Source organism: Chironomus tepperi, unplaced genomic scaffold (assembly GCF_022539635.2).
Source record: "Chironomus tepperi strain 1889 unplaced genomic scaffold, CSIRO-AGI_Ctep_v1 contig_7, whole genome shotgun sequence".
Lineage (NCBI taxonomy): Eukaryota > Metazoa > Arthropoda > Insecta > Diptera > Chironomidae > Chironomus > Chironomus tepperi.
In genome coordinates this window covers 567,281-588,340 of record NW_027226129.1, presented here as the reverse complement: position 1 = coordinate 588,340, position 21,060 = coordinate 567,281, and the positions used below count along the sequence as shown (strand labels likewise).

The window sequence follows — 21,060 nt, the reverse complement described above, 5'->3', positions numbered from 1 at the left end:
CAAGACGGAAATTGCCCTTAACTCCACGACAATGGCGAGATTTTGAAAAAAATTTCCCAAAATCTTTCAAGTTTTTCAAAGGAATTCTAGCATAAAATCTTGATAAAATCTTTATCCAAAACTCACATTTTCTTACAAAAAAGGAGAGATTTACGAAAAAAATTAATTTTTTTTTATTAAAATTCAAAATTTCCGTTAAAATTTTCTTATTTAAAGCCTTTACAGATAAAAATGCTGTTAACAGCGGTTAATTTTCTATAACCGCTGTTTTGCGTTAACCGCATTTTCAGGTAAAAAACCGCTGTTATGCTGTTAACGGTTAACCGCTGTCAGAAACCCTACTTTAGTGGAGCCTTAAAAGCTTCGTGGTGAAGCCATTTTCAATTGTGTCGCTCGGGTTTGCTGCCACATCTCAATGCAAGAAAGCCTAGAAATAAAGTATATGACCAGATTTTACCGAGTCCAACTCTTAATCATATTAAAGCAGAAATGGGGTCAGTATCTCAATGCACATCTATCCCTACCCTTCACCAACCTAGGATATGCAGCAAGTGTAAACTTGGTTGAGTAAATGTAAGAGTAATCGAAGAGCTATTAGCAGAACTTGGTCTTTATCAAGAAACCAGACGCTGGAACTACCGTTTTTCACTTTTTTACCTCAATATGCCTTTGACACAGGGTTGAGAAGACTCCATTTTGGATATCGACTCCGGGAGTCTTGCCAACATTGCTTTCAGGTCTCAAATTATATTATCCTAATTTGCCTAATTTTCTAATCCATGTAGCTTCCTAATTTATGCCTTATTCAACCTATCCAATGCAACCTTACTGGATGTCAAATGTGAATTCAAAACTGAAAATTGGGAAGTTTTCACACCATACCTTTGTGATGTCCAAAACAACATCGATGGCGTATTAACCGAACCATTAACAATCAGTAAAGCAGTCGGAGTCCACACCAACCGCCTATCCAACGACGATGTCAACTGCTTCTACTCAATTGACAAAAAATTTCAATTTTTTCCAAAAGATTTGACAAAAATTTTCAAAAATCTTGAAGGAATTGTGATTGCAAATGGAAATATTAAGGAAGTCCATCAGAATGACTTGAAGCCATTCCCAAATTTAGTCCATTTGGGTCTTCATGTCAATGAAATTGAAGTCATTGAGGAAGACTTGTTCAAATTCAACCCAAATTTAAGGATGATTTCCTTCCGAAATAACAAAATTAAGCAAATTTACTCAAAAGTTTTTGATAATTTACATAATTTGGTTAAATTGAGGCTGTTGGGCAATGAGTGCATCGATAAGGATTCGGAATTAAGTTCAGCGTCTGTTCTGGATGTTGTGAAAGCTGTCAAACTTCAATGCACAGTCGCTGAGCAGCTCAGCATCGAAAAAGACATAAAGTCACTTGAAAATGACGTAAATCACATCAAATTTGAGGATTATGAAGCAAATGACACAAAAATTGAGGAAAATTTCAATAAAATTGACACAAAAATTAAGGAACTTGGACTGCCTAAGAATCACGAACTTAATGTCATGCTGGATAATGTCCATAATGTCAAAATTCCATTCATTGTGTCGATTTTTAAGGAAATTCAAAATTCATCCCAAAAATCCACTGAAGACATCCGCAGTTATCACACCTCAATAATCAGCATCAACCAGCAACTGTCGGCCATCCACAACAATTTTGAATCCTTTAAATCAGAAGTTTCGTCAGACATCCAAAAAATTATCGAGAATCCGATGAAAAAGCTGACAAAATTGGACAAAAAATTGATGAAAAGTTCAATGAAATGACAAAAAACTTGCAAGCAGCACAAGGTCAACTGTTTTCAATGATAAATGACAGACTGAAAAGCATTCAAAATTCTACAAATGAATTTGTTCAAAAGTGTCAGGAATATAGTAGTAATTTGAAGAGGGGTCATTCATAAATTATGTAAATTAACTGAATATTGAGTTGTGTTGGATTATTGATCTATAAATCTGGTATCAGGCCGGTGTGACTCTGGCATTTTAACCGGATTAGGTACAAAATCAGAGTCATGCCGGCCAGGAACTAGATTTTTTGATCGATAAACCAGCACAAGTTGATTATTGGGTTACAATGTTACAAAAATTAATAAAATGTTTATATCATGTTTTAAAAATTACAATTATTGTGATGTCTGATCAGAGTGGAGTCTGGGTTGTTTGAACCATTCATTCTTACTTATTGGAACCATGCTCCGATATTCAGCGTAGGTTTCTGCAAAAGCTCTTCCATTTAACTCTATTTCTGATCTAGTCATACATTTAAAGGCGATTCTACTACCATCAAGGTAATGCCGAGACGCAAGGCACCATACCGGATATCTCCATCTCTCAAGTCTATTGATTTAATCACTATTTCAAGTTAACTTGGATTGGATGTGTTGAAAATGACGCTAGAGTCTAAATATCTCAAACTGGCAGAAAGTTTCGAAGCATGGAGCTAGCTTTAGACATTCCCTACGCGCGGCAATGTGCCCTCGTGCGCCCCAGCCTAGTAAGTAAGTAAGTTCAAGTCAATATGTGAATTATCATATAGATTGTAGTCGATATAACACGAGTTTGCAAATTGCTGAGTATAATACAATCAGCGTTGGCACTTGAATGATCAGCTGATTGAACTTACTGTAGTTTTGATTCCAGGAACGCGATCAGCACGGTAGGAAGTGTTGTTCAAAAGGAGAATTAAGATTCATTTTGGGGTAATTTTGACTCTAAAACCCCCAATCCCCTTCCCATGCAGACTTCTAGGTGCAGTGACTCTGTAAATTCCATTGCAACACTTACTCGAATGACATTAATGAAGAAAGTTTTGTTATGAAGCTTTTAAGGCTCTAACAAGTATTTTTTTAGCATCAATTAGAAGAATTCTGCATGAATAGAGCTGCTTTATTCCATTTATGACTCCTTTATGCCATGTATGGCTGCCATATGTCATGTCTTGTGCATCTTCATTTGTGTTATTCAGTTGAATATCTCCAATAATCCATCTAAACCATCATATCACCTCAAAAATCTAAAAATCCCATTTTCAAAAAATCCGTTAAAATTCAAACATCCAATTTCGAAAATTCGAACATCACCCGCAGGTCAGTCAACTACGCCACAAAAAACCCTTTCGAAACACAAAAATTTTTTTATTTACATATTTTCCATCAAAACCAAAAAAAAAAACTTTTTAAATCTTCCTCCAAAAGTTAACGATAATTTAAAATCTAGATCAATTCAAATGTTGAATCCGCCACGACAGTGATGTACCAAAAGACATGCGGAGCATCAGCTGGCAGCTGTGCCGAGCCCGAAAACGAAAAAGATCCAATAATCGCACCAACCGTAAATGACGAAAAAAATTTATCAAAAAATATCGATTGTAGTGAATTTGACATAATTAAAGCTGTACAGTACGGTGCAGTAGATAGAGTATTGGAACTGATTAATGCTGGACATGATGTTAATCAGCCGGATAATGACATGGTGTATTTATTGCATTGGGCAGCTATAAATAATCGTCGGGAAGTTATAAAATTATTAATTGAAAAAGGCGCAATTGTGAATGTTATTGGAGGTGATTTACAGTCGACGCCGTTACATTGGGCGGTACGGCAGGGACACTTGGCAGCGACTGTATTGTTGATGAAAAATGGTGCAGATCCTAATCTATTAGATGCTGAAGGGAGTGGTTCGTATATCCATTTTTTTGACTTTGTGCCTTTATATTGACTTACTTTATGCTTTTTTAGGCTGCATACACTTAGCTAGTCAATTTGGTCATACGGCAGTTGTTGCTTATTTAATAGCCAAAAATGTATACTTAGATATTTATGATTCTAGTGGAATGACACCGCTCATGTGGAGTGCATGGAAAATGATTTCACTTGATCCAGTTCGGTTGCTGTTGACACTTGGTGCTAATCCTAATTTACAGGATTTGGCTCATGGAAATACAGCGTAAGTAGTGTAGTTTTAGTTTGGTAGGGTGGATCTGAATGTGTCCTGGTTGCTCTGATCTCATGATTTGTGAGATATGGGTTGGGATATAACATGGGACGAAGAACAGGTTGCAGAGTGGGACATGGGAAGAATCGTGAAATAGAACTCAGTATGGGACGAGGGACAAAACGTGAAATAAGAAGCAAGACAGGACGCGGGTCGTGATTCAAGATAGGACGTGATGTAGAATGCAATTCGATACAAGACACGGTATGGGATGGTATGTGAGACGAGATTCGGAACGGAGCAAGAAACAGGATGTGGTTCTGTCCGAGTGACAGAGTGCGGGACGCGGGATTAAACGATAGACGCGATGTAGGACGAGATGCAAGACCGGACACAATATTGGATACAAAACGTGACGCAAGATGAGATGCAGGATTGAACGAATGACATAATACGGAAGGGACCTAAAATAGGATGCAAGATGGGACGTGATGCGGAACGGGAAGCGGAATGTGACGCATGACAGGATAAGGAACTGAACGCGGGACGGGATGCGGGTTGTAATGCAAGATGGGATTCTAAACATGACACAAGACGAAGCGTGGGAAAGACGGAACTGGGGATTGGGCGCTGGTTGGATGTGACAGGATGTAGGGTGGGAAACGGAACGAAATACAGGAAGGAACGCGGGACGAAGCGAGATACCGGATATGGGGCAAGATACCTGATTTAACAAGAGATGGGATTCAGAAGAGGATGTGAGAGAGGATGCGGAATTAGCTGGGAGACGGAATGAAAAAAGGGGCAAGAGACGGGATTTATGATGGGAAGCAAGACGGGATACAAGACGGGATGAGAAACATGATGTAGGGCAAGATGAGACGCAAGACGGGGTACGGGACGAGACGTAAGACTGAAAGTAGGATGGGACAAGAGTCGGGGTGCATGATGGGAAGCAATACAGGATGGGATAAGGGACGGGATGTGGGACGGGATGCAAGACAGGATGCGTAACAACACATCAAGAAAATCACACAATTTATCTCTAATGACAATACCAAGTAATTCAATTCCTTCAATTTTAGTCTCCACTGGGCCATTCTCTCACGAAATCACCGAGCCATCCACACCTTAGTTATTAAAGGAAAAGCCAATCTTGATGTTAAAAATAAAAAGGGCGACAGTCCACTTCAACTTCTTCAACAACATATCGGATCTAGATGGATAACTAGAGAAGTTACAGACCTCATAAAGCACATCACACAACAACGTTCAAAAGTCAGCATACTCATGAAAATAACAATGAATCAAGATATTAAATGGTGGACACTTGTCTGCATTCCATTCCTGTTGCTGTTCTCAATAGGACTTATTTTATCGACAGAAATTTTCATTATTTTTAAAATAGTTTTAATTGTTATTGTTTGTGTCATCATATCCATTATAAAGCGAATTATGTTGGATGATAATTTGCAGTCTCAACTTCCGTTAATGTTCTATTGGGCAACAATGGCTTTCTTCTATGTTAGTTGGGCTGTCTATATTGTACCAGTTGCATCGACAATGTTGAGTTTTGTGTTTGCTGGGCTGAATTTGGCACTGTTTATATGCTTTATAGTGCTGTTGAGAGGTGAGTTTTTTGGGATTATTGATGCTTATGTTGCGATGTGTCATGACACATTGGTTGCGATACATTGTTTGTGATGTGTCATAACACATATATTACGATGTGTCATGACACATATGTTGCAATGAACTATGACACATATGTTTCAATGAACTATGACACACATGTCGCTTTGTGTCATGACACATATGTTGCTATGTGACATGAAACATGTGTTGCTATGTGCCATGACACATAAGTTGCAATGTGACATGGAACATATGTTGCTATGTGCCATGACACATATTATACCAAGTGCCATGACACATATTATGCCATGTGACATGACACATTTCTCGAGATTTCTCATGACACATAGGTTGCAACACATAAGTTGCTCACCACTATATTCCTCCACTTATATCAACACCTAACTCAACCCTCATTATCAATTCCAATTTTTAGGCGATCCCGGTATTCTAAAATCAACACTTACTGAACGACTCAAAACAATCATTTACATCGCAGAGAGTGACGAAAAAGGAAAAGGCTTTGAACCGTCATCATTTTGCTCAGCATGTCTAATAAGACGTCCAATTAGATCGAAACATTGCTCAGTTTGTGATCGGTGTGTGGGAAAGTTTGATCATCATTGGTAAGTAGTTCTTTGGATTTGTGAATTAGACTGAGACGAAGACCGAAAACGACCGAAGACGAACGAAGTAGACCGACGAAGACCGACGAAGACCCAACGAAGATCGACGAAGACCAACGAAGACCAACGAAGACCAACGAAGACCAACGAAGACTAACGAAGACTAACGAAGACCAACGAAGACCAACGAAGACCAACGAAGACTGACGAAGACCAACGAAGACTGACGAAGACCAACGAAGACCAACGAAGACCAACGAAGACCAACGAAGACCAACGAAGACCAACGAAGACCCAAGACCGACTCTATAGCTGTTAGCATAATCTAATCCTTGTTCAATTTACTTCCAGTCCATGGATAGCAAACGACATTGGCATCAACAACCACCGAATCTTCATTGTCTTCATCTTCCTCATTCTCATCATCATGATACTAAATTTCTATGCTGGAATTCTATTTTATCAGCATAACTGCAACTTGGCTGGTGAAGGCATTTGGAACTCAATTTTAATTCTCAACAATTGCTCACTGTGGGTCGTGTGGATGATGATTAATGCCACATTTCATATATTTTGGGTGACAATCCTAACGACAATTCAAATTTATCAAATTGTATTCATGGGAATGACAACAAATGAGCGAATTAATCGTGGACGTTATAAGCACTTTTCAGAATTAGGCGGAAAATCGCCATTCCATCTTGGTCCGTTGAATAATCTTGCTGAGTTCTTCCAATGTAGCTGTTTTGGACTATTTAGCATTAAAAGGAGGAACTGGATGATTTTTAATGACAATTTAGAGTCGAGGATCATCGAGAATGGATCATTGTTAAGATTAAATGAAGGCCTTGAATATGTGTGAACAATTTGAATTATTTAAGGCTGTTAGAGCAGTAGATAGGGTAGGGACAGGCAGCAGGCTCAAAGACAACAGAACAAAAAAGGCCATTTTTCATGCTTCTCATATTTATTATAAATGATATTGTGATTTTAATATCAAAAACATTTTTAGCTTATTCAGGTTTAATCGTGTAAAATTTTTGGTACACTGAGAGAAAAAATTTGGGATTTGGCAATAGGGAAAATTTGAGGAATTTTGGATAAAAATTGTTAAAATTCTCAAATTTTCACAAAAATTCAAAATCAAAATTTAATGCCAAAATTTGAATTTTTTTCTCTCACTGAGAAAAAAAATTTGAAAGTTGGCAATGGGAAAATTTGGGGAATTTTGAAAATAAATTGTTAAAATTTTCAAATTTTCACAAAATTTCATCAAAATTTAATGCCAAAATTTGAATTTTTTCTCTCACTAAGAGAAAAAATTTGAAAGTTGGCAATAGGGAAAATTTGAGGAATTTTGGATAAAAATTGTTAAAATTCTCAAATTTTCACAAAAATTCAAAATCAAAATTTAATGCCAAAATTTGAATTTTTTCTCTCACTGAGAGAAAAGATTTGAAGATTGGCAATAGGGAAATTTGGAGGATTTTTGAATAGAAATTGATAAAATTCCCAAATTTTCACAAAAATTTCTAACAGTTCAAAATCAAAATTTAATGCCAAATTTTGAATTTTTTCTCTCAGTGTATGTCAAGGGGCATAGTCAGAGTGGCAGGAGTCTTTCTCTATTTTGGGCCAAAATTCTTCAATTTGCTAGGGTTTTTCGGGGACCCTTCTACCCCATACTTCTTGTTCAACCCCTAGCACCCCTCCCCCTACCCCCTCACTACGCCCCCCTAATTCGTATACTTTTTGCATTTAATATTTAAAAAATTAATCAGAACAAATTTTTTTGATAAATATAAATTTTTTTTGGTGTTGATTTCGACTCATTCTCATCGGACAAGCAATTTACTTAACTACCGTGTGCACGTTACTTAGATAGGGACAAACTACAACCTATTATTATATATATATATATTGTGATAAAACAATGAAGTTTTAAACATGAAGGAAAATTATTATTATTGAACAAAAAATAAAAAAAAAAAGACGATTATTGAAAATTTAATTAATTTATTATATTTTATTTTATTTTTATTGAACATTAGATTGTGTAGATTTGAAAGTTAAGCTATGAGTCTGATGATATCCTTGATTACAGCAATAATGTCACTAAAACTGCTGTTCGAACTCTGAATGTGCTCAGTGAAAGTGTTGGAATTGATTAAAATTATGATTCAAGTTGATTTGTGCAACAAAGTTGAGGATAGCCTGGGGCAGATGTCAGCCGGGGCAGTGTTAACAGGACTTTGGAAGTCCAGATTCGATGGAGTCAAGTGAAGGTGAAACCATATTGAAGTTTTGCAAATGCAACATTCTGACTGAAGAAATCGATTGATTTTTTAATGTCACGTGCTTAATTGCTTACTTGTTTTGCTGGCTCTCCGGATCAATGGTGATTCATAGCCTTGCATAAATGTCGTCTAAAATTAGCTATTTTGCTGTGTATCACTTGCCATTTCCCGATTCCAAGTGCAATACTGACTCAATCGATAACTTCTATGCAAGAATTCTTTATAACGTCCACGTGATCTTTTGCCATCTATAAACAGATGTAATGTTTTGCTCAATTGCTGAGAATCACATCCAAAGTGCATAGGAACTGTTGATAGGGATAGTGATCAACAGATTCTATCCAGGAGCCTGATAAAGCTAAAATACTCATCGTGATTCAACAGAGTTGGACTAGACATGTAAAGAGATGCTTAGAAGAGTTCTCTGTATTAGAATTGAAACCAAATGTAATTTAGATGATTCCGGAATAACAGAACTATGCTTTCTCGAAATAAATCCAATAAATTTTTGGTATCAGGATCGGGATTGAAATTTTCGAGATTTCTCGATCCAGATCCATATAGCGAGAAACCATAAACGGAAGTCGGTTAAACGCCCCTAATTGAAGTACCAAGTCGTAGCGACTACTTCATGGTGTAAAATTTTGAGAGATTTTGGTGGATTCTGCTCCATTTTGATCCTTACTCCAGTGACATCCATTTGGAGTCCAGTATAGTCCGACCCAAGAATTATTGCCTAATCTGGACATAGTTAGTAATCTTGATTCGGCAATAGCCTTCACTAGCGCTCGCCCAGATGCGCAGGTTTAAAAGCTAGCCTAAACCCTATACCAATGTAACAAATATGTCCAATTACCAAATAATCACCAGAAGTGCCAAAACCTCAAGTAACTCCAGCTCCAGAGCTAATTGACCATGAATACTGATTAAAGAATGTCAGCTTAACATAGGGACATAAGGAGATAGTTTTTAAAAACTAGATGACAGAGCCAGCAACAAAGTCATATGGAAAGCATTACGTTGTAGCCTAAGGTCCATATAGGAGCTGACACGTAGCAAACTAGCTCCATCACCTTATCCAAAATTTTGTTTACAATCAATTTTACCTGAATTGAGTTTAAATCTTTTGTTTTCCGTCTCACTCATGCATACCTGTTGATGTCTCAAAACTTCACTACTCACGCACACTAACATCCACAAAAAATGAGTATACTCTCACGAGAAAGTTTCTGTGACGTCAAATAAGCCAGCCTCTCTCGATTCTCTCAATATCCAATACAATGTAAAAGCATTTTTTTATAAAAAGCCGACATCATACGACTAACATAGTCAGACAGTCAACAAAGTTCGCACTGAAAACGTTGTGACTTTATTTATTTTAAATTTGTTGTGTTTTTATTGATTTTTTTGGAATATTTTGGTTAATTTTACATGCTTAAAACAATGGCACAGTGAGTATCTAGTGGAAATCAATGAAAATTGAGGAAAATCATTAAAAATTCTCTAAAAAATGCTTCAACATTCCAGAAAAGCAGACATTGCCTTAATTGGACTCGCTGTCATGGGACAGAATCTGATTCTCAACATGGACTCTAAAGGATTTGTTGTCTGTGCATTTAATCGTACGGTTGATAAGGTTAGATTCCACTTAATAATCAATTGACAGTCAACTGCATAGTTATGTCCATGTATTTGTCTATACGGTTGATATGTGACGTCACTATGACTTTGTAATATATTTCCCTTCAAAAATGATATGTCGGTGTCTGTTGTGTGTGGATTATTTTTGGTTGTAAATTAGACCCGAATGGCACGTGTATTTTTGGATTGATGCACATTTTATCTGGAAGGTTAACCCTTTGGGTATACCCTTTGGATAGTTCCTTCGGATATTGTTCTGGGTGATACCCGGAGGGTTAACTCTTTGGATAGTTTCTTCGGATATTGTTCTGGATGGTATCCGAATGGTTAATCCTTTGGGTAGTGCCTTCGGATATTGTTCTGGATGATATCCGGAGGGTTAACCCTTTGGATAGTGCCTTCGGATATTGTTCTGGATGGAATCCGGAGGGTTAACCCTTTGGGAACTGCTCTTGATGGTATCCGAATGGTTAATCCTTTGGGTAGTGCCTTCGGATATTGTTCTGGATGATATCCGGAGGGTTAACCCTTTGGATAGTGCCTTCGGATATTGTTCTGGATGATATCCGGAGGGTTAACCCTTTTGGTAGTTCCTTCGGATATTGTTCTGGATTGTATCCGGAGGGTTAACCCTTTGGGTGTTCCTCCTTAGATTGTCCCCCTTACCCTCTTAGTCTATCTAATCCCCAATCTAATCTCAAAACCATCTCTCTCCCTACAGGTCAAGCACTTCCTCGACAACGAAGCCAAAGGAACTAAAATTATCGGCGCAACATCTATGGAAGATATGGTCAGCAAATTAAAGAGTCCACGACGTGTTATGCTCTTGGTCAAAGGTGAATATACTTTCTTAATATACAATATATTCTATTTGTAGTTGTGTCTGTGCGTCAGTCAATAATAGTGCTAATGAATGAAAAAAAATGTTAAGTACGGCAGTTGAATTTGTTTTGGTTTTCTTTTCTGTTTTGAGGCTTACTTTTGTGTTATAATTCGGAAGTGAAATGGAGGGCAAAGAAATTGTGGAATTAATTATTGGGAATGAGAAGTAAAAGTGATGTTGTGGATGGGGTTTTTGGAGGCTGTAATGGTTTTTGAAGGCTGTACTGGTTTTGAAGGCTGTAGTGGATTTGAAGGCTGCACTGATTTTGGAGCGATCCTTAAGTTATGATTAATGAAGAGCCAGATCAATGCTAGAAAGCATAAAGATTGTCAATCTTAAGCCTTTATTAAAGGTTCTCAATTATAATAGTAATAAGGTGATGAGAACGGGTTCCTGGTGCAACGTGGGGAAAAGTACGAAACACTAGTCCAATGACAATGGTGATTCCAATGTGTAGGGTTCCGGATGCCAAGACTAAGGCTCCCTGGTTCTGATTCAAGGTCTGTCGAGACTGATACTTTGAGGGAAATTCCCTCATAATCATATTCTCAACAGGGTCTCGGTCTCAGTCATGGTCTCGGACTTGGTCACGGTTTCGGCTTAAGTTCCGCTTCAGCTTTGGATTCGTCTTCGACTTCGGCTTCTGTACTTCGGCTTCGGCTTCGGCTTCGGCTTAGGCATCGGCTTAGCTTTGGCTTTGGCTTCGGCTCCAGCTTCAGCTTCGGCTTCGGCTTCGGCTTCGGCTTCGGCTTCGGCTTCGGGCTTTGGCTTAAGCTTCGGCTTTGGCTTCGGCCTCACCTTCGGACAGTTTAGTTCATTGCTAGTTAGTGAATGTACCATTACACGTGTTTAGGATCACCTTACAGCCACCCAGTATCCCAATCTCAATAGATAGCTTCTGATTCCATCAACATTGTATCACAAAAAACTGCATCAATAATTCATTAAAAATCTTGTCAATTTGATGTAATGCAATCGTTATGCACTGCTTTACAAGTCCTATAAAATCACAATTTACTTTAATTTATGTCGATCAAAAGCAAATTTTTTATGCTGCTCTGCAAAAAAAACTAGTTTCCATCTCAATTTTCATGTCATTGCGGTAAATTTAACATTAATTCGTGAAATACAAGACGTAAAGAAGAAAAGAAAATCGCGGTGAGTGAGTGAGATGGACGATGAGTGAGTGAGATGGAGATATCAGGTGATAGTAGAATTGAGAGAAATTGATGAGCGAATTTTGTGACTGTATTAAAGTCAACAACTTTTATTTGTAAACACAGCAATATTTTTCGAGTAATTTGATCATCAGGTGAGAGGAATTAAGAGAGGAATTTGGAAGTGTTTGTCTAGTCATTTAGGGTACAAAGTCGTGGTTTTGATGACGATTATTTACTAAAGAATCTATAAAGGCTTAAGAAGGAATGTTTGGCAATTCAATCGTCATGTATGGATGGTCTTGGATGGGACTTAAGGATGGGGTTATAGGACAGTCATTAGAAATAGGATTGACTCTTCTAACCTGATGGTCATGCAAATCCATAGTTAGCACAGACCCTCTAAAATCTATGATGAGCAGCTTTTTGCATTTCACGGCACACTTCGGTGGTAAGCTACGTACGAAACATGACACAACATACGGTTAATAGCATTTCCAACAATTTTTGACGGTTCACTAGTGTGCTGCGGAATATATGATGCCTACCATTGTTATAGATTGAGGTAAAACTCGACTAAGACCATCCATACTAGCTGAGGATGCTCAATTGTGCTGTATGAACTATTCAAAGACTGACTTGTGACATCCAAAGTCCTCTCAATTCTGGACTAAATGGGATTCATGATCTTACGACTCATGGTGTCTGAAATCAGAGTTGACAGGACCTGGGATGGGCCAGAGTCTAGTTTAGGGTCCATCACATTTGAATCCTTCTAGTTCTGGATGGAATGTAGTGCATGGTATCTGAGGTCAGATTTGACAGATCTTTAGGAGATCGGACTCTAGTCGAAGAGCCACCTTGATGAAGTCCACCCAATTCTGGATCAAATCTGATTCATGTTCTCTCGAACTTGAATCTCAGGTCAAATTTAGTAGACCTTTCCCTAGTCGAGGAACCTACACAATAGAGTCTTGCCAATTCTGGATAAAATGTGATTGATTGCATCCTGTACTTGATCTTCTATACTAAGTTGTCTCTCGTCTGAGATCAGAATTAGGAGTCCTTAACCTAGTATAGCAACCTCCTACACAACAGAATACGCCAAATTCCCCCTCAGATCACCTCCATCACCTCCGATCACTACCTACATCAATTCCATCACACCTCAACAAAATCAACAAAAAAAATTCCTCAATTTTCCATTCATATTATCTGTCATTGACATTGACGCACAAATCGAATGCCAAACACTTTCAATAATCAATTACGATCACACGACTTTTGACTCACATTCACAACATAGAAACATTCTAAAGTGAAAGTAAATCAACAACAGTAAATGTTGCGTTCATGTAACTTGAATTGTTAATCAAGGTACATTAGAATGCCATGCATGTTTATGTAGGTAGAATGCGAATGTGGAATGTATTTATGCGGTGCTGTATGCCGGGTTAAATGTTGGTCAAGGGTGAAGTTAGTGATCAATGCTCGGTGAGAGGGTTGAGTTATTGAAAATTGATGTTGTAGGTGCGGAATGGAAAGTTTGTGAATGAGGAGCGGTCGTAAATGAGGTGACCGTCATGCGTATCCGCCGTCCATACCTTAATGCTGTGAATTTAGGTCATGAAGCTTCTTTAAGTGCCTTTCAAGTCCCCTAAGTGCCCCTCAAGTCCCCTAAGTGTCCCTCAAGTCCCCTAAGTGCCCCTCAAGTCCCCTAAGTGCCCCTCAAGTCCCCTAAGTGCCCCTCAAGTCCCCTAAGTGCATATTGTCATCCCTTAAATTACCCTAAGGGCAAGTGACCCCCATCCGTGACCTAACTCCCCCACAATCCCCTCATTACTTCATACTTGCTGCCTTTACATCTTCCGCAATGTACATTACAACCTCAGCACATTGCATGCACATCTAATTCCAATGTCAAACTCATTATCACTAATTCAATCATTTTTTTGCTTCATAATTACAGCTGGAAGTGCAGTCGATGATTTCATTAAGCAACTCACGCCACTTTTATCGCCCGGTGACATCATTATTGACGGTGGTAATTCAGAATATCAAGATACAGCACGTCGTGTTGAGGAATGTAAGAAGAACAAGCTTTTGTTCGTTGGATCGGGTGTTAGTGGTGGTGAGGAAGGTGCTCGTTATGGACCATCACTTATGCCGGGTGGTAATCCAGAGGCATGGCCACATATTAAGGACATTTTTCAATCAATTTGTGCAAAGTCTGGAAATGATCCATGCTGTGAATGGGTAAGTGTTGTGGGAGGGTTTTGGGGGTGGGTATGCAGGGTCATGCATGCGTCTTGGATTGGTATGCATGGTCATGCATGCGTCTTGGATTGGTATGCATGGTCAATCGGATGCGTCTTGGATTGGTATGCATGGTTAATCGGATGCGTCTTGGATTGGTCAATGCCAATATGTCCCTGACCTACCCGACACCAATCCACAATACCCACATTCCTAACCACATCTCTAACTTCATCTCCAATCATCATTTTAGGTCGGCGAAGGTGGCAGCGGACATTTCGTCAAGATGGTCCACAATGGCATCGAATACGGTGACATGCAGCTCATCTGTGAAGCATACGATCTCATGAAGTCATTAGGTATGAGCCAAAAGGAAATGGCCGATACATTCACAGAATGGAACAAAGGAGAACTTGACTCATTCCTGATTGAAATCACAAGCCAAATTCTCAACTATAAAGATAAGGATGGATATTTACTTGAACGTATTCGTGATACAGCTGGACAAAAGGGAACGGGCAAATGGACAGCAATTGCTGCACTTCAATATGGTGTGCCTGTAACTCTAATTGGTGAGGCTGTATTTGCTAGATGCTTATCAGCACTTAAGGACGAACGTGTACGTGCAAGTAAATTAATTAAAGGACCTGAGGGTAAGCCAACGGTCGAAAATAAGGCTGAATTCCTAAATCACATCAAGAATGCTCTCTATTGTGCTAAGATTGTCTCATATGCACAAGGATTCATGCTGATGCGTGAAGCAGCTAAAGATTTTGGATGGCATTTGAATTATGGCGGTATTGCATTGATGTGGCGTGGCGGATGTATCATTCGTAGTGTCTTTTTGGGCAATATTAAGGATGCATTCACAAGAAATCCACAACTATCGAATCTCCTGCTTGATGACTTCTTTAAGGCTGCAATCACTAAGAATCAACATTCATGGAGACAAGTTGTGGCTAATGCAACACTTTGGGGCATTCCAGTTCCAACAATGTCAGCTGCACTTGCATTCTTTGATGGATATCGATCGGAACGACTTCCAGCTAATTTATTGCAGGCACAACGTGACTTTTTCGGTGCACATACGTATGAATTGTTGGGACAGGAAGGAAAGTTTGTTCATACAAATTGGACTGGAACTGGCGGTAATGTTAGTGCTTCATCATATAATGCCTAAATGGATTCTATTGTTTTTTTGTGGTATTAAACACTTGACTGGATGGGATCTAAATTTCCATTAGAGATTCTTTTTTATATGCTATTAATTTTTGGTGGATTTATGATAAAGTTTGGATTTAAAATATAATAAATGTTTATGTCTAAATTAACAATTTTGAGTGACTTGTTATTACATTATGTGTTTCAGGCAGAGTTGGCAGGACTTCGGTGTTTGAGCGCCTCCATATTGGAGTCCTGCAAACTTTAGTTTCAGGTATGAAATGGGGAATGGTCTTCAATGTAGGAGTTCTCAATGTTTAAACATTTCAACTCCATTTGTCAACTCTAGGTTGCTAGATTCGAAGAAATACGGCCTGAGACCCGGGTCACGTCAATCTTCGCTAGGACGGCTTCATTCAAGCCTAAAACTACAGCTCAGATTGCATTTTGAATCATTTTTGGTTGACCTTACTGTCTTTAAACTATAATACGAGACTATAAGATTGACAGAATCCAACCCAAGAAGCACACGACGTAAAAATAGCAAAAAGTCCAACATCAGGCTATCGTGACACTGACCGCAGGCTATGATTTCCCGATAAATTTTCGGGTATATCATGACGACAAAATTGTTAAACTTAACCAAATTTTAAACCATTCCTTCCAGAGCTCCAATTGGACTTGAATGAATTTTGTATGGAAATGTCGACTTGGCTTCATACCGAATGGAGCCATCCGCATGTAATCGAGTCGATTCAAGCCAACTTTTTGATACAAAAATCGAATCGACTTCCGAGCTCTTCTTCATACCCTTTGCAACAAGGTGTGCTATGCTTTGGAAGAATCTACACATGAAACCCAAGAATAGACAGACAAAGACTGGAATTCACACAACTAGACTATTTTATTATCTTATCGAACCTGATAAGGAACAATATTGAGAAAGTTCTGTCACTTTTAATTATTTATTTAGTTCAAATTTGTGACTTTTATTGTTCGGTAATAAATTATTTTATACAGTAAAGTGGACAGTAATCCAATAATATTAGCAATCATCGACATTTACTTCCAAATATCTAGCATACCAATCAATAGACATGGACAATTACTCAGAATTCCATCAACAAATCTTCCAAATTTTATCAGAACTTGAAGAAAATTACAAAAAATCCCAAAAAATTGATCAAAATTTGCAAGCTAAACTGTACAAAAAGTTGAAAATTTTGCCAAATCATGAGGAAATTATTCAAGAATTTGAGAGAATATTTGAGCTGTCCTACGATGAAAATGACATCAATCCATCAGATGACACCCAAGAACCTGAAAAATCACTCAAATCCGACCCAAAATCAATTGATGTCCAACAAAATTCTTCCTCAAAAAATCAACAAAATTCATCATCAAAGTCAGAAGTCACTGTTGAAGTTTCAGTTCCAATCAAAAGGCCATCAACACCCAAAAATGAAAAGGAACGAAAGCAAATGTGCATTGAACTTTTTGCTGATTTTGGAACCTTTTTTAATCAATCAGTGTCAAAAGTTGGATTTAAATATTGCACGGAGACGGAGATTGTTAGGAGAGGGGAGTAACTACCCTTTACCCTCTACCTGCTTACCACCTAGACTTTAGCCATTCTACTTCCTTTGCCCCATCTTGCCTTCCTCCTAGTCTTTTTTAGTGTTACGCAATTTCCGAACATTTCCAGTCAAGATTGTGAATTGTTAATTTTGATCCGAATACCACAAATCGGTTAATCGATACAAAATCAAGCCCCAGGCTGACGTGAATCTAACATAGTGCCAGGCATAGTATGACAATCTAATCCAAGATGTAAACCAACCGTAGTAATTTGGTGCCAGATTTAAACCAAACATGTTCATCAAGTGTCAAGATTTAAGCAAACCATGACAATCTAGTGCCAGATTCGAAATGGATATGAAAATTTGGTGCAAGATTCCAAACGAATTTGGTAATCTAATGTCACATTTAAACCGACCAGGTCATAGTTTGCATTATGTCGAATTCAAGCCAGTGTCTAGTGCCTGATTCTGGACTCATTAATCGATTTGTGGTATTTGGATAGTAATTTAGTGTTAAGTGTCTGTTGAGTCCATAAATAGTCCATAAATCTATCAAAATAATCTAGGATTAATTAAAATGTATTCTTACAAATTGTAAATTTAATGAAATAAATTCAAAATTCAATGAAAAATAGCTCCAGACTTTTCAATCCAATTTATGTCCATTTCCTCACATTTAGCATCAATTCCTTAATCCACATCAAATCTAGGCTGCACATAAATCCTTCGAACTTTCAACTTCCTTCCCTTCAATCGCTTGACTCTCTTGCGTCGATGAATGATGTAGTAAAGTGCACCTTTTTGATATTTTGGATGCTTTGGCTGCTTCCGCTTCTTATATGCCATTTTAAATATTCGATTCCTCAACTTCCTTCCTTGATTTCCAAGCATCAACTTCTGCAAGATGTCCTGAAAGAAGATCTCAATCAGAACGACAAGCACTGACATTCCATAGCCAATAGTGAGTGTGCTGAACACTTGAGTCAAATTTTCAAGTTTAAGTATTTTCGGGCTGATTAATGGCTTTGGTCTTTGATGATCAAAATTATTAAGTGACGCAAATATGTTCCAGATGTGCATCAGACCAGCTTGAAATGTTAAATCCATAAAATATTGAAATCTATCAATAAATGGATTAAGGTAGCTAGCTTCAAGTCGTACAAATTGTGGAAAGAACTTCTGTTTTAGCAGGTAATAATAGTCAGACAGCAGTCGGTTGTTCTGCATATTGTAGCTTAATAGCAAATTAGCACGATCACATTCCATAACAAAAACTGACTTTTGTCTCAAAATTTCATTCCTGAATTCACCCTTAAATGCCATATTGGATGTATTAAGCCTTGAGTCCAACTTCTTGTGCATTTCAGTTCTATTGATGATGTACACAAATGCTTCTGGACAGTAAATCTTGTAATCTGACGCGACCAAGTCATCAAATGTCTCAAGACGATGTTGCTGGATGGGATGAATCATGAAGGACGTGATGACACCTTCGTAGGCATTGCACAGTACCCAAATCATGATAATAATCAGTTCCAACAGAATAGTCAGCACCACGCGATTTTTCCGACTGAATTTCACACCTTGACCGATAAACATGACAAACATGCCGTACCCAAGCAGCCACGGTGAGTCAACAGCACCACGACCACGAAACATCCACCAGACAGCTACACAACAAGCCATAGTAAGCATAATGAACATCCAAGTAAGTCCATCAAATGGCTTAACGAATGTCAACTCAAAATGTGAAATTTCACGTGAAATTGGCATTAAGGCACAGTAGCTAGTCTCTTCATAGGTCAACAGCTTTGGATAGGCATTGAATGGAAATACAACAGCAGTATTGATGCTCAAGTCCATTTTCCGGTCTTTCCATAAATCTATTATCTGCCTGCAGTCATCAAGTATGGAAATGCCAACAGTTGCATTTTGGATCTTTGTGATTTCAACCAGGAACGAGACCATTGTGGATCGAACAAATCTATTTTTAGTAAGCACACGTGGACTTTGTGAACAGACAGGAACTCGATATTGATGATTATGAAGATTTTTAAGCTTGTCGGGAAAGGCTTCATGTCCACTTATGAGGACGGTATAGACTCTGGCATTGCCAGTAAAGAACTCAAAAGTTACAGTTGTAATTGCGTGATTTTTTTCATAAATTATTGCAAAATTGAGGAAACTGAAGTGCTTCAACTGTTGGATGATGACTAGCTGCTGATTCAAAGTCGTTTGATCGGGAACAATGAAGATTAATTTAGCAGTATGAAGCCATATTGTTGAGCTTATGTAACGGATGAGAACATTTGGAACTGTTTCCTGTGAATTTTTAAGTGGATTTATGTTAATAATGAGTAAATGTTAATCAAAAATGGTAAAAATTTGACCAGGACTGTCATCAATAATCAATTAGACATGAAGGCAAGTTAAGGAAACCAAACTCGAACAGCACAAGTCGGTGAATCGAACCAAAATGCAGCACTAAACTCATATAGCTATGGATTGGTGTCAGGCATTTTCTGGCAATCTAGTGACCAGATTAAAACAGATCATGTCATGTCTGGCATCATTCCAGAGTCATACCAGCCTAATCATGGATTTTGGATCGATTAACCGAATTTTGCTATTTGGGATGCATTTTCATTTTCTCTAGAACCCTAAAAGGCAAAGAGTATCCTTTCATGCAGAGTTGGCAGGGATTGTCCGGACTTTCGGAGTCCGGACTTCACATTGAAGTCCTGCCAACTCTGCTTTCATGGTACAGAAAGTCTCTTTGCCTCTTAGAGAACTGCAAGGATGCATGCATGAAACAGAATCAGGTTTACCATTCACCAGGTTTACCAAAGTCAATAGATTGGAACTTTTTTTGCAAATGCACATAAATACGAACGAATTTTCAAGTTCCTCTCCCTTGACCAACCCCTACTCCTTTAAAACTAGTCTTTAACCTACCTGACTAATGAATCCAAACATAAAAACCACCACAGCAGCCTTCCTCAGAGTCTTTTCAGTCAGCACATCTTTAAAATCACTCAAAACCACAGCAGTGTCATGTCCAACACATCCAGCAATGTCATTGACTGTCGATGACCACATTTGTCCACCCAAATTTCCAATGAGGACATCCTGAGTGTCACTTTTGGACTTGATGATGTCTTTGGTGATTTTGCAGACATAACTTGAGAGTTTTTTGGAACTTTTTGAGGTTTTGAGGATGAGATTGGTGCTGATTGTTGAGTTGAGGATGAGAAGTGCCAGGAAAAAGTCAAATAATTTGGTGATTTTCATCCTTTTATTCCAAGCTTGTTAAGTTACGTGTTTTACATAATCTCAAGTTTTGCAATGGTTCGGAGTGTTTCCATAGATGCAACAAGTGTTACTGATCAAAAGTTATCCATGGTGACTGTGTTGAATCGGATAATGTAATTTTAATTACAGACATTCTAAAATGGTCAATAAACATTCAGGAATGTAAAACGATGTAAAGTCAAAACAGCTTCATATCGACTTAATGCTTCAAACATTCATCATCCTTAATCCACATGAAATCTCGGCTGCACATAAATCCTTTGAACTTTCATTTTCCTTCTCTTCAATCGCTTGACTCTCTTGCGTCGATGAATGATGTAGTAAAGTGCACCTTTTTGATATTTTGGATGCTTTGGCTGCTTCCGCTTCTTATATGCCATCTCATGTACTCGATTCTTCAACTTCCTGGCTTTACTTGCAATCATCAGCTTCACCAGAATGTCATGAAAGAAGATCTCGATGACAAGCAAAACAGATGACAATAAGCAGCCAACAATGAGGATTATGAAGACCTGCTTCAAATCTTCAAGTTTC

General features: G+C 38.1%; 2 protein-coding genes across 2 annotated transcripts; both read left to right on the top strand.

The window, feature by feature from the left end:
- Positions 1-3,172: 3,172 nt before the first annotated feature.
- Positions 3,173-7,255, top strand: LOC139088612 (palmitoyltransferase Hip14-like). The gene is made up of 5 exons (XM_070637903.1): positions 3,173-3,721; positions 3,783-3,990; positions 5,064-5,608; positions 6,050-6,239; positions 6,591-7,255. Exons 1-5 carry the CDS (start codon positions 3,295-3,297, stop codon positions 7,099-7,101), a joined length of 1,881 nt encoding a protein of 626 aa, XP_070494004.1. The 5' UTR covers positions 3,173-3,294; the 3' UTR covers positions 7,102-7,255.
- Positions 7,256-9,849: 2,594 nt separating this feature from the next.
- On the top strand, positions 9,850-15,807 carry Pgd (phosphogluconate dehydrogenase). The gene is made up of 5 exons (XM_070635523.1): positions 9,850-9,987; positions 10,064-10,172; positions 10,899-11,013; positions 14,187-14,473; positions 14,727-15,807. The coding sequence occupies exons 1-5, from the start codon at positions 9,968-9,970 to the stop codon at positions 15,651-15,653; spliced, it is 1,458 nt and encodes a 485-aa protein (XP_070491624.1). The 5' UTR covers positions 9,850-9,967; the 3' UTR covers positions 15,654-15,807.
- Positions 15,808-21,060: the final 5,253 nt, after the last annotated feature.

Excerpts from the sequence above, each read along its gene's own strand:
- Pgd (XM_070635523.1), top strand. The coding sequence starts at position 9,968 with ATGCTTAAAACAATGGCACA. Across the intron at positions 9,988-10,063 it reads ATGCTTAAAACAATGGCACA|AAAAGCAGACATTGCCTTAA; the intron begins GTGAGTATCTAG and ends TCAACATTCCAG. Across the intron at positions 11,014-14,186 it reads TGTTATGCTCTTGGTCAAAG|CTGGAAGTGCAGTCGATGAT; the intron begins GTGAATATACTT and ends TCATAATTACAG.
- LOC139088612 (XM_070637903.1), top strand. The coding sequence starts at position 3,295 with ATGTACCAAAAGACATGCGGAGCATCAGCTGGCAGCTGTGCCGAGCCC. Across the intron at positions 3,991-5,063 it reads TTGGCTCATGGAAATACAGC|TCTCCACTGGGCCATTCTCT; the intron begins GTAAGTAGTGTA and ends CTTCAATTTTAG. Across the intron at positions 6,240-6,590 it reads GGAAAGTTTGATCATCATTG|TCCATGGATAGCAAACGACA; the intron begins GTAAGTAGTTCT and ends ATTTACTTCCAG.